The sequence below is a fragment of the Crocuta crocuta genome, unplaced genomic scaffold, assembly GCF_008692635.1.
Source record: "Crocuta crocuta isolate KB4526 unplaced genomic scaffold, BGI_CrCroc_1.0 scaffold1180, whole genome shotgun sequence".
In the NCBI taxonomy this organism is placed as follows: domain Eukaryota; kingdom Metazoa; phylum Chordata; class Mammalia; order Carnivora; family Hyaenidae; genus Crocuta; species Crocuta crocuta.
The window spans coordinates 74,186-97,394 of NW_027530020.1; the positions used below are offsets into that span (position 1 = coordinate 74,186).

Genomic DNA, 23,209 nt, shown 5'->3' on the forward strand with positions numbered 1-23,209 from the left:
AGAATAAAGGCTAGAATTTCAGAAGGAAGAAATGGAAAGGATGAAAAGGATGCAAAGGCTAATTCCTTTTTGTTTGGGTCGATGTGTTTGTGTGTTTGCATAAACACACACACAAGTTAGGAAATAATAATAAGCATCTATTAATGTGAAATGTAGAAGAAAGGAGACATGAATCCAGTCCACAAAGAGATTAGACTTGCAGGGGATTGAGAAGCAATGCTTTTTAATTACTTTGCTTATGTTATCAGACGCCCTTAATTTCCCCTTCATTGCCCTCTTTATAGGGTTCTTACTGAAGACCTCTGAGACTTTAAATGAGCTCTCTTTAGGAAAGGCAGAAACAGATATTAAGTTAATGGCTTTGTTTCTTTCACAGCTGGTCCTTTGGGATCCTGCTTTATGAGATGGTGACTTTAGGTAAGGAGGATCCCTAAAGTAGTATGTCCCTGTATGCAAATATAGGAGTATGTTTATTTGAGTAGGGGTGGCATATTCTATGAGAAGAAGTTTCCCTGTAATCTCTGAGGTTTGAACTGCGCTGACATGAAATCCCCTTCCTTTTAGCTTTCTCCTCCTCCTCCTTTGCTTTCTTTTCTTCAACAATTTACCAATTCCAAAGCAATATTTTAAAGCCCAAAGAATAATTTCAAGGGTGGTTTTGTATAAACATAAATATATTTCCCTGAGATTTATTAATCCATTTGATTGAGAAAACAGTATTTCCCCATGTTTGGGGAGTGGAAGGCACGTCTCATTTCTCACTTTGCTTGTTACTTTCATAAAGACTCAACATTTTCCTAAATTTCCAGGGTTCTTCCTCCCAAACACCTCTTTTGCCCCCTAGCCTCTCTAAGCTACGTCCTTACTTGATCACCAGGGAGCACCTATATTGTCTCTAGTATTTTCCCTTTGGCTCCGCCATTTACAGGCAGTTAGCCCCGGCAGATGAAGTCTCATGTTATAGGTGGTATTCTAGACAACCTAAGGTTCGCTTGCTGCTCTCATTTTTTTCCATACCCACAGGGGCACCGCCATATCCCGAAGTTCCTCCCACCAGCATCCTACAATATCTCCAAAGAAGGAAAATTATGAAGAAACCAAGTAGTTGCACGCATACCATGTAAGTGCTTTTAGGACCTACTCTCCTCTCATTACAATGCCTTTTTGATCCCCATCAATCTTGCCCTTTTAATTTTTTTAATATTTTATTTATTTCTGAGAGAGAGAGAGAGAGAGAGAGCGAGCAAGCAAGCAGGGGAGGGTCAGAGAGAGAGAGGGAGATCCAGAATCTGAAACAGGCTCCAGGCTCTGAGCTAGCTGTCAGCACAGAGCCTGACGCAGGGCTCGAACCCATGAGCCGTGAGATCATGACCTGAGCCGTATTCAGACGCTTAACTGACTGAGCCATCCAGGCGCCCCAATCTTGCCCTTTTAAAGTGGCTCAGTTGATCCCTGTCTGTCTTTTGTGTGCTAATTTACAGCCTTAGTAATACCTATGCAGTAAAATACACCTGCTCATATATCATATATATATTTATATATATGTATGTATATGTGTGTGTATCTGCATACACACACACATACAATTGTTGAGGCAACTGCTGAGAACTATATTAGGAATCTAAGTTGGTAAAGTTTAGTTCTTTCAGAAGCTTCTAAAATAAGTAAGAAGTGGACCCAATCCAATGCAAATATAGTGGTGTTTTGTTTGTCTAAATGTCAGTATCAGTCAGAGACTGCCAGCCTCGGTTCCAATATAGCTCTAGAGTTACTCACTGGCTCTCACTAGGATTTAACTTTTAAAAAATATGGGCTCTCTATTTTTTCCAATTCTGAGCAAATTAGAAGCCAAACAGAAGAAGGAGGGTAGGAAGCAGTTAGAAAGGTGGGAGGAATATCCAATAATGTCAGCTGAAAGGGACAGCCGGTGAGCCAATGCAGAGGCAGAAAGTGGAAAAATTAACAATTACACACAGAATTTCATAACCAATAAAGTACAAAAAGGAGTTGTTAAAGAATATAAGAAAAGGTTAAAATATTTATAAGAAGTCACGGGAGAATATGTTAATATACATTGCTTATAAAATTATTGCTATTTATAAGTTTTTCAGCACTGAAAGGGTAAATTTCCACCACCTGACTTTCCCACCAATAAACAGTTACTGTATCCAGCAGATTATAAGTGTTAAATATCATAACTATATATATATATTTATACACACATAAATGCACACACATGTATATATATATATAGTATAATAATACTGCCTGGGTATACTGGAATGATTATTGAAAACTATTTCTTGTAGGCTTTTTCTCTGCGTAAAACACTGTCCATTATATTGGGGTGGGGGCGCCAATGAACCAGTAAAGTATCTGATCTCAAAGAATTTAGTATTTGGATGAGGAGATACCTAAAGCAACATGAAAATCAACATAAAGTGGGAGGCGATATCAAAGAATGATGGAAAGTTCAGACTCAGGTCAAGAGTCAAAAAGATACATGTTCACTCCTAGTTCTGCTACTTTACTGAACATTGTTTACTTTTCCTGAAATAGGTATAATGATCCTCCTACCTCAGTGTTATTGTGAGGCTGAAATAAAATAATGCATGCTATGTTCCACTGCCATGCCTTATAAAATAAACAAGTTCTTGCTAAATGTTATCAGTGTTATTAAATTAGCATCTTTTCCACTGCACAGCAGTAAGGATGTGGGAGACACAGTGTGGGCTGAGGTTTTTAAGGGAAGGTTGCACAGAAGAACTGAGATCTAAAACAAGACTGTGGGAAATGATGGCCATAGAGAGGGTATTCAAGGAATTGGGCATGGCATGAGCAAAGACAGTGTTGGGTGTTAAAAACCACATCTGGGGCGCCTAGGTGTCTCAGTCAGTTGAGTGTCTGACTTCGGCTCAGGTCGTGATCTCACAGTCCGTGAGTCTGAGCCCCAGACAGCTCAGAGCCTGGAGCCTGCTTCAGAGTCTGTGTCGCCCTTTATCTCCACCCCTCCCCCACTCATGTTGTATCTGTCTCTCAAAAATAAATAAACATTAAAAAAAAAAAACCACATCTAAGGCATTGCAAAACACTGCCTTGGCTGAAGGAGAGGGTTTAGTTAGGCAAGGTCTCTGAGGTAGAGAAGCTAGCAGGGAGGATGTCGGCTTTACATGCAAACTACTGTACGTTCTTGAGAGGGATGAGACATGAAAAAAGTGTTTGATAACAGATATTATTAAGTCTTTGTAAACTGGATTGAAGAAAAGACAGCTTAAAGGTGATAAGTACTTTTGTCTAGTTGAAGGCAATTTCCTGGAGAAGCTAAATAACGAAGGAGGGAAATGGCCTGGATTAATAAAAGGAAATAGCTAATTAACTAGATTATTCAAAATAATATGAATGATATTCTTCTTTTTATTTTATTCTTCTTCTTATATTTCTTATTTTCCTGGCTGTAGTGTGTGGCTTTTATTGGGAAACACCTTATAGAAATGGTCTGGAATGCTACAAGTTAGTAACATCTAAAGATGAGAACTCTTAACTTGTGAGATGTTTTGGCAATAGAATGAAAACAACCGCTGTGTCAGACGGATTCCAGTTGGAGAAATCCTCAGTCACTCCTATTATAAATTTTTTTGAAGTTTATTTATTTATTTTGAGAGACAGAGAGAACAAGCAGGGGAGGGGCAGAGACAGAGGGGGAGAGAAGCAGAATCCCAAGCAGGCTCCGCACTGTTGGCATGGAGCCCGATGCAGGGCTCGAACCCACGAACCGCAAGATCATGACCTGAGCAGAAACCAAGAACCAGACGCCTAACCAACTGAGCCACTCAGGTGCCCCCAGTTATTCCTATTATAAAAAGGGCCCTGATGAGAAGATGATATTAAGAGATTTAGGACGAGGAGGATAAGAAGGAATATTATTCTCTGGGAAGAATCGGAGAGGACAATGAGAAGTAGATGAAAGAGAATTGCGTTGTTGTTGGTGTTGTTAAGGTTCATTAGAAGAGATGTGCTCCTCAAATATTTGCCTTGTCAAGGAAGTCGGTTTCTCTTGCTCCCCTTTCAGGTATAACCTTATGAAGTCCTGCTGGCGCTGGAGTGAGGAGAGCCGCCCCTCACTCAAAGAGCTACACGAACGCCTAGAAACTGCCGCTCGAACTGCAGACGACAAAGCTGTGTTGCAAGTACCTGAGTTGGTGGTGCCTGAGTTGTATGCAGCCGTGGCAGGTATCAGCATGGAGAACCTCTCCTACAGCTACAGCATCCTTTGAAGATCCTTGGGCAGGAAACATTTATGGGTGATCGTATCCGATTGGGATGAACTCCTCCAAGAACAGAGAATAGCTTTCTAGTGGGACATAAAGGCAGAAACAGGACCTTCCCCTGCACATGTCCCTAGATGCCTGAAGTGATGCTAGATGACGCTCTACGCACCACCTGCCACGGAGACTGAGAAGTACAGTTTCATCTCTGCTGTCTCAGCCCGGAAGGCCCAGGGTAGACGTGGTGGATAGTATCATTGCAAAGAACGTTTTAGAAATCTACAGTGTTTGTCTGGAATTGCACACATAGGCTGGCCCTCCCACCACAGGCTGGTTTCCTCCTGAAGCATGCTTTTTCCTAACTTATTATAGGGTCCAGAGAAGTTGCAAGCAACTGAGGGAACAGAAAGCTGACAGAGAAGTTGATGAGAAAAAATTAAAGAGCATAGATATGGACCAAGGTCATCCTTCAAAGAGGTGGTGCAGGAAGGAGATAAAGTTCTTCAATCCTGGTCCATTCATGCAGGACTGGAGGAGGCCCATGAAGGAAAACGTCCGAGCTTCCCTTTGGGTATAGATAGGAGAAAAATGGGCTCCTTTTATCTAATTATGAGGCAAGTGAACTTGCTGGAACCGCTTTGAGCTTGAAACTGGAGGGGTCCTTTCATGATTAAGAAATTTCAACATCTATTGTTCATCAGACAAGCTTCCTGGTCCCCATAAGACTAGGGAGACTGAGCCTAGAGAGTCCACTGGGCTGGCGATGAACATGCAGTTGACCCTTGAACAGGACGGGTTTGAACTGGGTGGGTCCACTCACACCTAGACCTTTTTTCTTGATAAATGCAGTGCAACACTGTAAATGTATTTTCTCTTCCTTATCATTTTAACATTTCCTTTTTTCTAGCTTATTTATTGTAAGAATATGGTATATAATACATAGAACATACAAAATATGTGTTAATCAACTGTTTATGTTTTTGGTAAGGCTTCTGGTCAACTGCTGGCTATTACTAGTTAAGTTTCGGAATCCAAAGTTATAGACAGATTTTTGACTGTGCAAGTGTCGGCGCACTTAATCCCTGTGTTGTTCAAGGGTCACCTGTACTAAGTATTTAATAGTAGGAAATGTCCAAAAGGACTTTTAAAAGGGTTAGAAAAGGATGTCATCTGAGACAGAAGGATGGTAGTTTCTGATTTTCAATCATTCATTGATGTACTGTGAAACTTCATTAAATTAATATTTATTGAGTAAAAATAGGATTTTCTAGTATACAGCTGCCTAAATCTCTACAATAGGGAGCATAAAAGTAAATAAATGGAAATTAATATTAGCAGAAAAATTCAAGAGATAATCTTCATTGCCGGAACACTGATTCCTCATGTGTAAATGGGGATAATACCTACCTCACAGGGTTGTTGTGAGGACTGAATGAGAATATATATATATATATATATATTTGGACAATATATATGTGCTCACTAAATGGTAGCTTCCTTATTTTTTCCCTTCCTACCCATATCTTTTTCATTTAAAATCTGCTGTAGCCAAAAAAGAGGACTTCAGGCTGCCAGTCATACTACAAGGCAGGACATGCTTAAAGGTGGTATGGTACAGGGGCGCTCGGGTGGCTCAGTCGGTTAAGTGTCTGACTTTGGCGCAGGTCATGATCTCACGGTTTGTGGGTTCAAGCCCCACATTAGGCTCCATGCTGACAGCTCAGAGCCTGGGGCCTGCTTTGGATTCTGAGTCTCCCTCTCTCTCCCCCGCCCCCTCTCACACTCTGTCTCTCTCTGTCTTTCAAAAAAATAAATAAATGTTAAATAACATTTTTTAAAAGGATGGTATGGTACAAGTCCCACATGACTAAAATAATGAGGTCATCATTTTTGTGTGAGCTTCTGGATGATGAAATACTGAAAATATCATGATGATGACAATTTGTTTGAACATGTGATCTGTGATTTTAAAGACTATTCTCGGTGCTCTGGGAGGGACATCTAAGGCTGCCATAGGAAAGATGACTGGCAGTTGAAAATTTTGTAGAAGTTGGAATCCGGATGGAGTCATGATGAGTCATTCAACTGAATAATGATTCTTGCATCTGTACGAATACCACAACCACTTCTCAGGATTTAAATGGGTGTTAGGTTGCAATAGTGAGAAGGTAGGTAGAGTGGCTTGGCACAAAATGATAAAGTCCCATAGAATCTCATTGTTTCTTGGCTGTTTATTTAAGTCAAATTCACAACATAATGATGTATTTACTCAAATATTTTTTAAAAGGTGAGGGTTAGGGCCAGCTGTGCCAGGCATTGTTCTAGATGTTGGAAAAAACAGAGGGCTTTTTATTACAGTCTGGAAGGAGACCGTGCACACATTTGTGTGGGTATAGTTATAGATTGTGCTGAAGTGCATGAGGAAAAGGTATAGGATAGTAGAAAGGGATGTAAAATGAGGACCTGAAGAAATGGTATTTAAACCCAGACAAAAAGTGAGGAGAGGAGCCATCCAGGAGAGAGCTATACGTGTGAAAACTCTGGGGCAAGGGGGAAAAAGCATGATTTGTTTGAGGAACTGCAATAGGCAAGTGGATGGGGTCACAGTGAGGTTAGAAGGAAAGGGTGCATGATGAATGGGGGTGCTGCTCTTTCATACTGCACGTTAAAATATGTTCTGGTAGGAGGGATATTAGCAGATGATTGTTATTTAAAATTTTGATCCATAATTTTGTTTCTCTGGATATAGGTTTGGAACACTGGATACGGTAATTGTTTATTCTAAGAAAACTGGGTCTTTCCCTCACTTGGCCAGAATTTTCCCAAATGGAGGATTATATTTCTGGTATTTTGACTGGTCAGATATGCCTGGTATTTCGGAGCTAATGAATGGAAAAGAGAATATTAAAATGTACCATTCAATTATGTTGAATCTGGGCTAGGCTTTGTTTTATTGTTTTGATTCCCTCCCCCTCCCTGATCTTGTTTTTCCAATTTATGCTTTATTGTTTAAAAAAGCCTCTAACATAGCCAGGAACTAAGCAAACATCTACCTGAATACAGTGTCTAATAGAACGTTGAAAATGTAGTTTAACTTAGAATAGTCTGAACCAGTAATTTCAGATCATGCAAGGGCAGAACACTAATGTTTTTCATGGTAGATTTAGGTATTTTGTTATAAAAATGGAATAATTTCTTCATCATTTTTAAAGAAAAAGTAAACTAATGGATAGAATCCTCTTAATCTTAACTTTGCTATGATTTTATTAAATTTTTGCTTTACCATAACTCATTTAAACAAGTAGCAAATACAATGGAAAACTGGGAGTTTTTAAGTATAGCCCATTATATTTAATTTAGAGACTGTTTTTACTTGTTTTGGAAATAAGAGTTAGTGGTTGTGTTTTGTGTTAGAAGCATATACTCTTCTCATACACTAGAAAAATTATTAATTTGAATAATTGAATTAAATATATCAGGTCATAATAATCTAGCAATAGTGCTCACCACATATGAACATATCTGTGAAACAATGGTGTGAAAATTTTGGTATTTGTGCAGGAAGGTGTGTCTCTTACTAAAAAAGCAACACCACTGAGTGATTAAAGCTACATTATGGTAAAAATTCCACAGAAAAGGCTATCATAGAAGAGGGGAGAGAAAGGTGTGTGGATGGACTAAAGGTTGGAATAGGCGATCTCATTTTGACATTAAAAATATGTTAAATTACCTTAGACTATTGTTTAAGATTATAAAATATTCTTGATTTATTACTCTGATCCATTTAATGGAAGGAAATAGCCCTGGAGGTTTTGTTCTGTAAATACAGAAGCAAACTATTCAAAAGCTACTGATAAAGAAAAGAAAAGAAAAGAAAAGAAAAAAGAAGAGAAGAGAAAAGAAAAAGAAAGGAAAGGAAAGGGGAAACTACCTGTCCTCTCTAGTGTTTATCTCAGGAAACTCAGAACATATTTCTGAAAATTATAAGTAGGAATAACTTGATAATTTTAAATAGTGAGGCAAAAGGCAAAAGAAGTGTGAGGACAATGCAAACTTGAGATATCAAAGGAAGAAAATTTTAGATGCAGGGAAAATTAGAACATTTAAAAAGACGAAATTAACACTTAAAAAATAACCATCTCTGACCATAGCCCTCTGACTTGATTCATTACCATGAAGCTGAAAACAATAAACTTAAAAATGCATGAAACTGAAAGCAGTGAACTTAAAATTCATTTTTTTCAATAAATATTGTATATTTGACTAAATCATTATGGCTTATTTTCATCTGGAGTTGGAAATAAAATGTGTATTTCTTAATTACTTCTGAAGGGTATATTTTTTCTTTCATAGTTTATTGTCGTGTTGGTTTCCATATAACACCCAGTGCTCATCCCCACAAGTGCCCTCCCCCATGCCCATCACTACCCTTCCCCTCTCTCCCACCCCCATCAGCCCTCAGTTTGTTCTCAGCATTCAAGAGTCTCTCATGGTTTGCCTCCCTCTCCCCAACTATTTTTCCCCTTCTCTTCCCCCATGGTCCTCCATTAAGTTTCTCCAGATCCACCTAGAAGTGAAAACATATGGTATCTGTCTTTTTCTGCCTGCCTTATTTCACTCAGCATAACACCCTCAAGTTCCATCCACATTGCTACAAATGGCCGGATTTCATTCTTTCTCATTGCCATGTAGGATTCCATTGTATAGATACACCACATCTTCCTGATCCATTCGTCAGTTGATGGCTATTTAGGCTCTTTCCATGATTTGGCTATTGTTGACAGTGCTGCTATGAACATTGGGGTACATGTGCCCCAGAAGGGTATTTTAAAGCTAACCACAGATAAGTTACATTAACAAAGACAGAAATAATTCTTTATTTGGCTTCATTTAAGCAGCCAAACATTTATGTTCATAAATGAACTGTGGTGATACTAGTAAGAATGCTCTCATTTGAAGCCTCCAGCCTCTGAGATCAAGATTTCTCAATGTTTGGAAAATATTTCCAGCCCAATAAAAGTGTATGAAATCATTCTTATATAACTTCACTGTCCAACATGGTAGCCAATAGACACATGTGGCTATTTCAGTATTATTTTAAACTCCTACAAATGAAATATTTAAAAAGAAGAAAATCAGTTCCTAGTCTCACTGGTAACATTTCAAGTGCACACAAGCCACTCCGAACATTTTCACATCTCTGTTGTATACCATCCAAGAAGACCACTTTGCAATCCTTATCATGATATAAGAGATAACGATATGAGAGATTATTTTTTTTCATATGTAAAGAATTATGTAAATATATTTCCACATTTCACCTTAAAAACCGATAGGGTTAGAAAGTGTTAGTCTTTAGTGCAGAAGTCTTTTTAGGGGATAAAAGCAGTAATTGGCTTACAGATAAAGATCTTACTACCGCATTCCACGAGCACTATCGATATAGTCATAGTTCTCGTACCTGTAGTTTTTTTACCTAAGCAGGAAGATGAACACTGGCAGGTGTGCCAAAAATTTAATGATATGTCCTAGGGAATAGAAAGATATTGAGGAGGCCCCCTGCAGAGCAAACAAACAACAAACAAACAAAACAACTCAAATGGATTACTGCCTGTATTTTCAGAGATACTATGGAATATTGTGGTCAGATTTCTGTGAGTTATTCTTGTGGTAGGTACAGTAACCAAGTGATGCCGGATTGCCTGTGTCTTTGCAGGCTTTAAAACCAAAAAGTTCTGCATCCCAGGAAACCCTAGTCCTGGGCAAACCGAAACAGGTAGTCGCCTTAGTGTTACAGGACAGTGCTTCACGTCTCTTGTACATTTTCCATAATGGCAGCAAATACTAGGAACTGAATAATTTTTCTCTATTAACATTCATACAAGGGTTAACATAGATTTCTATATTGACAGTTATGTAAGCATTACAGACTCAATATAATCTGGCCCAGTCTGCCTTTCTAGTCATTCTGTCATTCTACTTGCATGAACTTCTTGAATCATACACTTTCACACCATTGTGCCTTTTTTGTTCAGGCTGTTTTCTGCCCTGAATGTTTTCCCTCCCTTTGACCATATACTGAACTTCCTCAGCAAGGTCTAATTCAAATCATACATCGTCACAAGCCTTCCTTGGTACTTCCCTTTCTTCAATTTCCCCCATTCCCGAACAAAGTGATTTGCTTCTTTTGGTGTACTACCAGCATTTAAAAATTTGCTTTCTTTTCTTTTTTTTTAACAACTGATAATTAAGTTATTAAAAAGACTGAGTTAAGCATCTGCAATGCACCTTAACGCTTGGCTCAATACTCTTGCAAGTAATCTGTTTAACAACCTCAAAAGGACCGTGCAAATCAATGAGTCACTTGTGGATCCTCATCTGAAAACGATCCCAAGTCTTAGAACCTTCACCTTAAGGAGTTTTTCTTGCAGTGCACCTACCAGGCATCTGAACTGATCCTTTCACTTTGAGATTCTTTCCCTTTGTGTCTCTGATCAAGTCAGCATATACTTTCCCCAAAGATTTTAAGTCGCAGCTGGTTAGAGTACTTCTAGTTCGATGAATTGCCACCTCTGGTTCCAGGAGTGTCTTTCCAGTGTCTTTTAAAGCCACGGCTGTGGTGTGGCTTTCTCACGACTGTTCCTTGGAGAGAGCTGACAGTGGTGAGTCAGGAACCTGAGCCAGGAAGTCCAAAGCTCCCTTGTTGATGCAACTGCGCCCTCCTCAAAAGGGCTAAAAATATTCTTGTACTATTTGCTTCCTTGTGTTAATGTTTGACTACATATTTGCTTGCTTTTCTAGACTAAACATGTGAAGGGCTCTATCATTGTTACCAGTGTCCATCTATTTCTGGCATCAGTGTCTGTCCATTTCTGGCCGTAAGAAATGCCTGTTAAAATTCCTATAAATTATTTATAGTTTTTATAAATTAAAAAATTTTTAATTGTTTATTTTTGAGAGAGAGAGAGAGAGCGCATAAGCAGGTGAGTAACAGAGAGGGAGACACAGAATCCGAAGCAGGCTGCAGGCTCTGAGCGGTCAGCAAAGAGCCAGATGCGGGGCTCGAACTCACGAACTGTAAGATGATGACCTGAGCCAGTTGGATACTTAACCGACTGAGCCACCCAGGCACTCCCGTTTTTATACATTTTAAAGCTTATCATTAAAGTATTATCTCATTTGATCTTCTCAACAATTCCTGAGTCTAGCAAAGCTGACTGTAGGATATTGATTCAGTTGGTGAACAAACAGGTGTGGACAGTGTAAGTAACCAAGGTTAGTAGAGGTAAGTGATGGAGTGAATCCCAGGTCTTCTGAGTGCCACTGTTTATTTTAAATACTCTGAAGGTTAAAGGTCATCCAATAGTATTACTCTGTTGGTTAACACAGGGTGACCAATAATATTCGAAAAGTAGACTGTGTAAAAGTCCATCTTGTCTTTCCACCTTCTTCAAAACCCATTCTGCATTGGAGCAGTCTTTCACCCCCCACCCCCAATGTAGCTCTTTCTGGTAAGAAACGTGGGATAAACCATTTTCTCTTAAGTCAGATTGCCAAAACTCCACAGGCTACTGAAGATTAACCTTTACTGAATGATACGCGTTTCACTACTAAAAGGAACTCTTTTACACCGTGACTTCAGGGATCTTTAGTTTCAATACGCCTTTCAAACTTCAGACCTCTGTCTCGTGGATTCTTCCTACTTCCATCCCTGTTACCGGTTTCCGGCTGCTGGACCACTAGCAATGCTTGTGCAAAGGGGAAAGCTCGGGCAAGGACTCTAACTGGAGGAAAGGGTAGCATTCCAGGTCTCCGATTCCGAGTCTGGCGTGGCCTTTCCTCATTCCGACGGGGGAACGAGTGCCACACGCCCCTCGTGAGGGCCGGGTACCGCGAGGATGAGAGACCCGCAAAGTGGAGAGCGACTTTAAGCAAACCTTAATTTTAAGCCCATAAAAAAAAGAAAAAGGACTATCACATTTTCGCACTTCTGCGCTTTGCTTGCGCAACACAATCTACTTCATTTTGAAGAAAAAAAAATCCCTCCCAGCCTGGTAGACGACGTTCCCCTCGCCCCAGCGACTCCGAGTCTCTCGCGCGAGACTCCGCCCGCGCGCTTTCCCCCGGCGACCCGGGACCAGAAAGGCCCGCCCCCCGTGACGCGTTTACCCTGGGCGATGACGTCACTAGCGGGCGCCGGGCGGCACGTTGGCCAGGCCTCGGGCGGGCGTTAGCGGGGGGCAGAAATGGCTATGGCCAGCGACTTCTACCTGCGCTACTACGTGGGGCACAAGGGCAAGTTCGGGCACGAGTTTCTGGAGTTCGAGTTTCGGCCGGACGGTGAGCAGGGGGGCGGCGGCGCCCAGCGCGGCGCGCGGCGCAGGGACGCGGAGCGGAGGGGGCGGGGTGGGCTGAGCCATCATCGGGGGGCTTGCAGGTCTGCGGTGGCGGCGGCGGTCACTGCGAGAGGCGAGATAAATACAAACTGAAGTCTGTCAGGGGCATGAACTGGTTCCACGAATAAAAGAAAATTAATCGTTGTAAATTAATTCAGAAAATCTAATCCTGCCACATATCGAAAACTTGGGGTAATCAGACTCCTGCATTCGGCGCACCGGAAGGGACCTTAAAAGACGTCTAGGTTACCTGACGTCACACTTGAACATTTTGAAGAACATCCCACCCTGGGGTGGTCCCGTGGATGCTTGAGATCTTCCGGTGACCAGTAATGTTCGGACTCCCCCTTCAACCATTGTATTCGTCCAGGCCCTGTCTCCGTGGCCACGTGTCTGGGAAAAGAGGGCACGCGTTAAAAAATGAATGTAATGGGGCGCCTGGGTGGCCCAGTCGCTTAAGTGTCTGACTGGCTCGGGTCATGATGTCGCGGGATTCGTGAGTTCGAGCTCTGCAACAGGCTCTGTGATGACGGCTGTGCGCCTGGAGCCTGCTTCGGATTCCCTCTTTCTGCCCCGCTCAAAATAAATAAACGTTTAAAAAATTTACTTAAAAAATTAACGTAATGATGTGTTTAGGATGCTTAAATACGGTTGTTTCCCATAGGATACGTGAAGAGTACAAAAGAGGGGAATGGTTAGGGCTACGTGTAGGAGGAACCAAGGAAAGCTTCCTAGCGAAGGCAGCAGTTGAAATTGTGTCTGGTGCGCAGGGCTACAGGAGCTCCCAAACAGACTAGAGTCGAGGCTCACCATTGACAAAATCCAAAGGTAGAAAATCTACTGACGGTGAAGCAAGGAAGTTTATTTCAGAGAGGCCAGCAGCTGAAGATAGTGGACTAGTTTCTCAAAGAGTCTCCAAAATGCCAAAGATACTTCCAGGTTTATGTAAGGAAAACGGGGCAAAGGTGGGTGAATTCTGTGCAGGTAGACGGTGAATTTTAAATTGATCGTTGTCTTGGACTTCAGTCCCAGGTGAGGTCTTGCTGGCTGGCTTGGGGCAGTCCTTGTTGCTTGAGTGGGTAGTTTTGGTTCCCATTAGGGGATACTGTGCCTTTAGGGGCTTCTGCAGGAGCCTGGAGACAGTCTGGAAAGAGAAACCCACCTAAAAAGTTTGGGCTCATAATGAAGGCAGCCAAAGCCCTCTTTCAAGAGGAGTCTTTTTTGTTTTTATTTTATTTTTTAACATTTATTTATTTTTGAGAGCGGGGAGGGGCAGAGAGGGAGACACAGACTCCAAAGCAGACTCCAAGCTCTGAGCAATTAGTACAGAGCCCCATGCAGGGCTCGAAGCCATGAACTACTACGAGATCATGACCCGAGCGGAAGTCGGACCCTTAACCAACTGAGCCACCCAGGTGCCCCAACATGAGTATTTAAATGAGATAGGATTTTCTGGGCTCGTGAGGGAGAAAAGCATTCAGACTGCTGCCAACAACATGAGCAAAGGGTGAGGTAGCACTCCCTGCTTTCGTTTGGTGCAGCATAGTCTTTTCACAGCCCTGATTCTCTTTAGAGACTGTTACTGTATATTGAACACACCTTGCAACCTGGGCAGTCCACCTGTGTAGACTTTTCCTTCTTTGAATGTGTGTCATATGCTGAGCAACAAGTAAATACCAAAATTGCCGGACACAGTAATGAATAAGACTCTTTAATTTCCCCGAAGGAGTTATGTCTTGGTGGGCAACATAGACATGAAACTCGCCATAAAACAGTGTGGATGTTAAATGGGGTGTTATGCTTCGGACAGAGTTCTGTGGGAGTGGAAGGAAGAGCAGAGAAGGGGTGCCTGGGTCAGTTAAGTGTTTGACTCTTGATCCCAGCTTAGGCCTTGATCTCAGGGTCGGGATTTTAAACCCCATGTTGGGTTTTACGCTGGGCATGGAGCCTATCTAAAAAGTAGAGAAGCCTCACATTTTAGGGAAGAGGAAGAGAATCAGACATTTAAGGAAGAACTTAAGGTAACTACCACCATGCATTTTAGAAGCCATAACCACGTTATTCTCCCTTGTTCTCCCCATGCCTCTTCTCAACTTAGCTAAGGAGCCAGATTTACTTGAAGGCTCCATCTATTCTTTTTTTCGGTGATAATCTTAGTGTTTTTGCCTGTGAACCACTTTCAGCTTGCCTATATCATGGTTAGCCAGTCACATAAATTCAGCAGTCCGATCTCATCAGGGCAATTTCATGCCAAGACCGTGGTTCTCATCCAGTTGTCTGCCAGCCCGCCATTCCACATACTTCCTTCAGTAGCAAGAGGGGATCACCTCATTAGGGTGACTTACCAGAGATCAGGACCATATTACATCTGTACCTGAGCAAACGGACTACAGCCTTGAGGAGAAGCATGCATCAGGGAGTACAAAAGCCAGCGATGGATTAAAATTAAATACAGGTCAGCTAACAAACTGGCCTACTTTTTATCTAGAAGCAGTCCATACCATATGTCTCCTAGTCACACTGCTAACCTGTTAGCATTGCCGTACTGTATAAAGAACAAATGTTCTCTTTTGGAGTGGTGGGGAGAGCGTGAGTATTGGAAGAAGGTGGATCCAGATCTGAGTCTTTGTGACCCTGGGCAAGTTACTTAACTCTTGTTTTCGCAACTGTGAACAGATGAGAGTAAAACCTTTTAAGAGTTGTTTTTACTGATTAGATTCAATGCCCTGGGTAAATCACTTAGGACCAATAAAGACATATAACATAGCCTTTAAAAGAAATGTTAGTTCCTTTTTCCAATTCCCTGTCTATTTCTTGACATAACTTAAGCAAATGAGCCTTTAAAATGACCCTCCTCGAGGGTGCCTGGGTGGCTCAGTTGGTTAAGTGACCGACTCTTGATCTTGGCTCAGGTCATGATCTTGTGGTTCTGGGGATGGAGTCCATATTGGGCTCTGTGCTATCAGTTTGGGATTCTCTCTCTCTCGGCCCCTCCCCAACTTGTGCTCCCCCACCCCCAATAAATAAATAAACTTTAGAAAAAAAGACCCTCTAATTATATTGAATTATATTGAAGGCATGAAATATTTAAAAATCAAGTTGAATATTTAAAAATTCTTTTGAAGGTATGGAGTATTTGAAAATGACTAGCTTCAACTTTAGCTATGCAAATATTTTTTTCCAGCAAATTTTTGAATATAAATCTAGCATTGATCTTATAAAAAGGTGGAAATATTAGTAAAAAAAAAAAAAAGTGGTAGTATAAAATGGTCTTTACCTTCAAAACTGCTTACAGTGTCATTTCTTTTTTTGTTAGCAGTTTTTACTGTTATAGATTGATTTTTTTTAGCAGTTTTTACTGTCATAGATTGAATTTATTTCCACTCCCCACAGGGAAGCTTAGATATGCCAACAACAGCAATTACAAAAATGATGTCATGATCAGAAAGGAGGTAAGTTCTTTTCGAATGTCTAATTTTTTACATTTAGACCATTTTCTTCATATCTTTTTTGAATTTAAAAAATTACATCTAAAGCTGTATTACTATAAAGAAGCCACTTTATGGACTGAAAAGGGATTCTATTTAAATTAGATATAATTGTAGCATGTGTAACCTCAAAAGAAGCAATCTGAATATATTAAATTGTAGGCCCACTTTTGAACATATAATTTAATTTGTTTTGTCTTTATATCACATTCACTATTTAAAACTAATTGATGGTCAAGATTTAAACACAGTGTGTGTTTTTTTTTTTTAATTTTTATTCATTTATTTGAGAAAGAGCGAGAATAAGCAGGGGAGGGGCAGAGAGAGAAGGAGACAGAGGATCCTAAGCAGGCTCTGTGCTGACAGCAATGAGCCTGATGCATGTCTCAAACTCACAAACCGTGAGGGCATGACCTGAGCCGAAATCAGGCGCTTAACCAACTGAGCCCCCCAGGTGCCCCAGAGAGAGAGCATGAGTGGGGGAAGTGCAGAGAGAGAGGGAGACAGAGGATCCGAAGTGGGCTCTGCCCTGACAGCAGAGAACCTGATGCGGGGCTCAAACCCATAAACTCGTGAGATTGTGGCCTGAGCTACCCAGGTGCTAAACACAGTGTGATTTAAATGAAAGGCTCAAAAGTGAGGGATAAGAAAAAGTTCAGAGCAGTAACTGTGAGATGTCTGCTTGTATTTGTCTCTGTTCACTGTATAGATTTTCCATTATCCCCATTAACCACTCAGGTGATTGAGTCCCATGTTATAAAGTCAGAATCCAGGGTTTTTAAGGGGAGGCTAGTGTAAATTTTTTTTGTTTGTTTTTAATTTGGAGACAAGTGTATATGAAAGGAAGGGGCAAGAGAATGAAGAAAAATGAGTGATTCTCTCTCATCTTGTACTTTTGGAGTCAGAATGAGATTTTTCTGTGATACTCTTGACTATTTAGTGTTGGTAACATCGAGTTATTGTTTCATTCTGAGTTGTGGGAAGAAATGGCCATGAAACGTCTATCGTAACTTATTTTCAGGCTTATGTGCACAAGAGTGTAATGGAAGAGCTGAAGAGAATTATCGATGACAGTGAAATCACAAAAGAAGATGATGCTCTGTGGCCTCCCCCTGACAGAGTGGGCCGACAGGTTGGTGTTTAATGGTTCTTTAAATGCATGCATGTTAAAAATTGGTAACATAATTGTTATATTGTTATGTCTCTTCTTATTTACAGTAGATTCTCACTGATTCTTTGGTTTTCCATTTAGGAGGCACCTGGTAAATACTCTTTAGTTTTATTTCACTTAGGCTCATTTTCTGTGCTACCTCTGAGTAGTAAAGGAGGCAATGCATAGCTCTGCATTTAGACCTCTTTGTGACCAGCCCTCTCTGTAGCCTCACCAGTTAAAGTTATGATGTTTTCACACTGTTAGGAATAAGTTCTGTTGTGTATTACTTTTTTTTTTTTTTTAATATATATTTTTATTTATTTCTAGGAGAGAGAGAGACAGCATGAGCAGGGGAGGGTCAGAGAGAGAGGGAGACACAGACTCTGAAATAGGCTCCAGGCTCCGAGCTGGCAGTCAGCACAGAGCCCGACGCGGGGCTCGAACCGGCGAACCGCGAGATCATGACCTAAGCGAAAGTCGGACGCTCAACCGACTAAGCCACCCAGGCGCCCCTGTTGTGTATTACTTTTATTAGGAATAAGTACAGTGTGTTTTAAATTCACGACAGGATTCTTATTGACTATAAAATTTACGTTCTTCATCTTTATAACTTCGAGAACTCTTGTTTGCATCCTTATGCCCAAGAGAAGGATTTGATTGGTGTCATTGTTCAAACTGACCATTGTTTTTGCCTCATACTCCCTTTAGAGTAATTAATGCTTCTCAGAGGGCTTCTGAAGAACGTTGAAAGTTTCACTTCAGTCTGTAAAAAGACAAATTTGATTGGGTCTTTTCAACTCTTGAGGAAATGAGATCCAATTCCTGGAGGAAGAAACACTTCACTTTTTTATATTCCTGAGAATTACACTTTTATATCACCATCTTTGACTTTATACTACTTTCTTCTAGAAGAAAATGTGGAGAAATGGAATAGATGCTGGCATCTCTAGCAGTCACTTAGCTCTTCTATTTAAAGAAACATTATTTAGGAAAGCAAGGTAATAGTTAACAATAATTATTTTCTGCATTGTAAACACTTTTAAAAAATACATTTAAATCTCAGTTTGTTTTATGCAACAGGTACATTTGTGCTGAAAAACAGACACAACACGAGTAAACCTTTTATCTCTCTTTCAGGAGAAGCCAGTATTTTCATCTACCTACTCGATGGCATGTTTTTTATTTTGGTTAGTGGGGAGGGTTAGGCATGTTCTAGAGAGCATCTGTTGGATCTTTAAGTCAAAGATTTATGATTGTTTGAGAGCCTTAGGTAATTCTCCATATTGTGTGTGCCTGGGACTTTTGATCAGATATATGGCTGAGACTGTCTTTAATGCCATTTGTTATTTAACTTGATGAACCACGACAGACATAGCCTCTTAATTATTGGTTTTAGGTTTGCAGATAAAATATAGAGGAAAATGTATACAATAATTATGGCAAACTAAGAAAGTCTACAGCATGTTGTGTTTGTTTTACGAGTTCTTAATTTTAAATGTTCTGTAAAGACAAACAAGTGTAAGTCTTTCATTCTTAAGAGTCCAGGATTCAAATATCAGTACTGTCACTTATTCGTGGTCGTAAATGTCGATGTTTCTTCCTGTGCTATAGGAATCTTGTATTTCGCATTTGTAAAATACCCTCAGAAGGGTGTTTTAAGGATTACAGATTATGTTTGTAAAGTCTGTAGCAGCAGGACCTCATGCATAGTAGATGCCAACATGGTGCTCCTAATACTCTGCATTTTATTTATAAAGCCTGGTAGAAAGGTTAAATGTGCTCATATTTATTTTTTAAAAATAGATTTATACCCATGTTATTATTTTTACAACATTGTGCTTCAAAGTTATGTCTTTAGTTTTTACACACGTAAGAAATGTTCATGTGTCATTCTTAAGTATATCATTCATATTTATGGTGTCTTCGTTAGGAGATCTCCGGAAAGCAGTTCTTGGTTGATCCTAATATTGGGAACATCTGAGCAGTCAGTGAGGTTTTTATTTTACAGACATAGTTTATGTCTAACAGGTCAAGTTCCTTTTCCTTTGTCTTTTCTTGTTTTCTCCTCTATGACTGCTTGAAAACTCACAGCTATAATCGGGACCTGTAGGTAACAGGAATGCAGATACTTCTGAGATGAAGTTTTACGTTAACTATGTGAATCTTTTTTGTTTTTTCAGGAGCTTGAAATTGTAATTGGAGATGAACACATTTCTTTTACCACATCAAAAATAGGTTCTCTTATCGACGTTAATCAGTCAAAGTGAGTATGTTAAAGCCATTTGGACTCAGTTGACATAAAGAATTAGAGAGGCTCATTTTAGAACAATAGCCAGATTATTTTGGTGGCATTCTATCAGTTTATTATGCAGATGTAATTCTGACTTTTATGTTATTAAAGACTTGCTGTTAAAGTGGTTAGCAGCATATTTTTCTGATAATCAAAAGACTGTTAATCTGACAACTATGTACAATAAGGACCAAATGATAGTAGCTATTTTGGGTAAAAATCTGGATATAGTTTCACAGAGTTTAAAAGAAATCCCTAGTGGATGACATCATCCATGATCACATCGTTCTCATCGCTGAGTTTAATATTTGAAAGAAATTGAAAAAAGTCATTATAACTCAAGTATGGCTTTAGCTTCCTCTGTCTTTCCGAGTTTGTTTCCTCTGGGCCTTTGCAGTTACTTTTCTCCCTTTGCCCCTCAAAATTTTTTCTTAGTCCTCTTTCTCCTATCACCCTTAAGTGTAATAACTTACTTCTTTGCTTTTTGGTTTGAACGTGAACTCCATGAGAACCTTGCTCTACCTCGAAAGTTAGCACAGTGCCTGGCACCAGATAGGTGCTCCGTAAATATTTGTTAAAGGAGAGGAGAAAGGAAGGAATGTATAGTAACTACTGGGTACAATAAAGACGGACCAGATACTTTTAAACTATCACATTTCTTTTCCCACAGTGGTGAGGATGTGGCTGGCATTCATATCCTAACTGGGATTTCAAATTGATACAGTGTTTTTTGGAAAGCAGTTTGATGATTGTGCATCAGAAGGTGCTAGCATTTTGAATTCATCTTTGACTCCGTAATTTCACTTTTGAGCATCTATGGTAGGGAAATACTCTCAAATAATGAAAAGGCTTTATTAGTCATAAAGATGGTCATTGAAGGCTTACTTATAGTTGGGGAAAAGTCCAAATGCTTAACAAGAAGAGAATTGTTAATTAGGAATCATCTGCGAATTAATGTAATGGAAAACATAGCTTTAAAAAGGGCACAGGGAACAGAGGCGCCTGGGTGGCTCAGTCCATTAAGCATCAGACTTCTGCTCAGGTCATGATCTCATGGTTTGTGAGTTCAAGCCCCGCATCGGGCTCTATGCTGACAACTTGGAACCTGGAGCCTGCTTCAGCTTCTGTGTCTCCCTGTCTCTCTCTGCCCCTCCCCGACTCGCACTCTGTCTCTCTCTTTCTCTAAAATAAACAAACATTAAAAATTTATTTTAAATGAAAAAAGGGCATAGGGAATGATTTTAGTTATGAAAATAGAGAAATGCCAAAATATTTATAGTTTTTCTGTGAGGAGTGTCATTTTATAGTAGTATGAGTATTAATTTTTCTATCTTTGTCATTTTATCTGCTTTACACAAAGCTATTACTTTGCTAAGAAAATGAATAGTTGAGGGGTGCAATTTAGCGTCCGACTTTGTCTCAGGTCATGATCTCACGGTTTGTGGGCTCGAGCCCCGCATCGGGCTCTGTGCTGACAATTAGCTCAGAGCCTGGAGCCTGTTTCAGATTCTCGTTCTCTCTCTTTCTGACCCTCCCTTGTTCATGCTGTCTCTCTCTCTCTCTCAGAAATAAATAAAAATTGTAAAAACACATAAAAAAGTTTTTTTAAAAAGAAAATGAATACTTGAATATGAAATGAATACTGGTGAAGAAAATTTATATTTTTGGTAGAAAAGATAGAGAAATGAAATGAAAATTCCTCACTATGTTCATTTTAGTTGCATCAAATCCTTCCTTTCTCCTAGATTCCTTTGTTTAGTTTCTTGTTTTGTTTTAGGAATTAACTTATAAAATTACATGTTTCATTTTAGGAATTAAACAGTAACTTTTACCTTTTTAAATTCTAGGGATCCTGAAGGCCTTCGAGTATTTTACTACTTGGTACAGGACCTGAAGTGTTTAGTTTTTAGTCTTATTGGATTACATTTTAAGATTAAACCAATCTAAATTGTATGGTTTTTTTTAACGCTGTTTTTATATTTAATTAAGGGATGGGTTTGTCATTTCCAATATTGGGATTTTTATAAATGTGGAACTTGTTTTGTATGCTGACTAAAAATAAGAAAATACATAAACAGGCTTAATGGTTATTCTCACTTGGGTCCGAGTGGTTTGGATAGTCCTTACACATATTAAATTCTGTAAATAAAAGCAACTTTCTCTTGAGATTTTGCTCTAATAAAACATATCAAAGCCTGGGTGGAGAGTGGTTTTTTTGATTTTGTTTTTGTTCTTTTTTTCAGAAGGATACATTTTTTTATTCACTTTAAGATAATAAAGACTTATCCTAGTAGGACGACCTGTGGCAGAAGTTCTTTCATGGGGCCAGAGTGTCATCCCTTAAAGGCAATTACACATCTTCCTTTATTACTTCCATACCTAATGGGACTTAGTTTTTTGGTGCCTATAGAAGTTATTTACAGAAAGTTCTGGATTTTTTACATTTATTATAATCCCCTCAGGAGTTATTAAAATTGAAATATTTTTAGAACAATCAATAATTGCCTAAAGAGTTATAAGAGGAAAGTCCCCACCCCAAGTTAAACACATCTTTTATTCTGCCCTTATTCCTTTTTTCACAGTGGATTTTGTAAAAAAGATCTTTCACGATATATTTTGTGTTTCTATAGGAACTAAATGGGTTCTCAGCATGACAAATTATAAAAATTGAGACTTTTACACACACGTGTGTGTGTGTAATTTTAGAAATTTTAAATTTAGAAACTTTAAATTCTACTGAGAAAATTAGATCTTAGAGAAGATTAAATTTGAGAACATTTAAATTTAGAAATTTTAATTTCTAATGAGCATAGGTTCCACTTGTGATTTTCATTTCCCTTCAACGTCTTTCTTTTTTTTTTTTAATATAATTTATTGTGAAATTGGTTTCCGTACAACACCCAGTGCTCATCCCAACAAGTGTCCTCCTCAGTGCCCATCACCCACTTTCCCCTCTCCCCCACCTCTACCCCCATCAGCCCTCAGTTCTCAGTATTTAAGAGTCTCTTAATGGTTTGCCTGCCTCCCTCTCTATAACTTTTTTTTTTTTACCCCTTCCCCTTCCCCATGGTCTTCTGTTAAGTTTCTCAAGATCCACATATGAGTGAAAACATATGGTATCTGTCTTTCTCTGCCTGATTTATTTCACTCAGCATAATATTCTCTAGTTCCATCCACGTTGCTGCAAATGGCCAGATTTCATTCTTTCTCATTGCCAAGTAGTATTACATTGAATATATAAACCACGTCTTTATCTATTCATCAGTTGATGGACGTTTAGGCTCTTTCTATAATTTGGCTATTGTCCCTTCAATGGCTTTCTGATGGACATGGTCTTTCATTACTTCTCTTAGTAACCATGCCTCTGGTATTGTTCTTTCTTCATCTGAACTCCCACTTTTTAAGAAGGGCAGTCCTTGTAGTGATGATTCACTTGTCCCAGGACAGTCAGGATGACCTTATTGGAAAGAACTGGTCTCAGAAGTTTTGCCAGTACTCCTGAGCTAGGTTCTAGAAAGGTTCTGGCCAGTAAACTTCATTGAGATAATGGAGATGCCCTGTATCTGTAGTTCAGCATGGTAGCCCCTAGCTACTATGTGTAGCAACTAGTACTTAAG

At 39.6% G+C, this 23,209-nt stretch overlaps 2 protein-coding genes and 1 pseudogene across 2 annotated transcripts in view; 2 read left to right on the forward strand and 1 right to left on the reverse strand.

Annotated features, from left to right (window-relative positions):
- Nucleotides 1–5,719, forward strand: part of STYK1 (serine/threonine/tyrosine kinase 1) — a 37,988-nt gene extending 32,269 nt beyond the window's left edge. Inside the window, exons 8-10 of the mRNA XM_077764715.1 lie at nucleotides 377–417; nucleotides 1,024–1,120; nucleotides 4,070–5,719. Of these exons, the coding sequence (XP_077620841.1) occupies nucleotides 377–417; nucleotides 1,024–1,120; nucleotides 4,070–4,274 (343 nt within the window). The 3' untranslated portion in view covers nucleotides 4,275–5,719. The remainder of the gene's footprint in view (nucleotides 1–376; nucleotides 418–1,023; nucleotides 1,121–4,069) is intronic.
- Nucleotides 5,720–10,071: 4,352 nt separating this feature from the next.
- LOC144232028 (small ribosomal subunit protein uS10 pseudogene) lies at nucleotides 10,072–12,068 on the reverse strand (annotated as a pseudogene).
- Nucleotides 12,069–12,449: 381 nt separating this feature from the next.
- On the forward strand, nucleotides 12,450–21,790 carry MAGOHB (mago homolog B, exon junction complex subunit). Its single transcript, XM_077764707.1, has 5 exons — nucleotides 12,450–12,605; nucleotides 16,055–16,113; nucleotides 17,171–17,281; nucleotides 19,483–19,565; nucleotides 21,440–21,790. The coding sequence occupies exons 1-5, from the start codon at nucleotides 12,512–12,514 to the stop codon at nucleotides 21,537–21,539; spliced, it is 447 nt and encodes a 148-aa protein (XP_077620833.1). The 5' UTR covers nucleotides 12,450–12,511; the 3' UTR covers nucleotides 21,540–21,790.
- The last annotated feature ends 1,419 nt before the right edge of the window (nucleotides 21,791–23,209 follow it).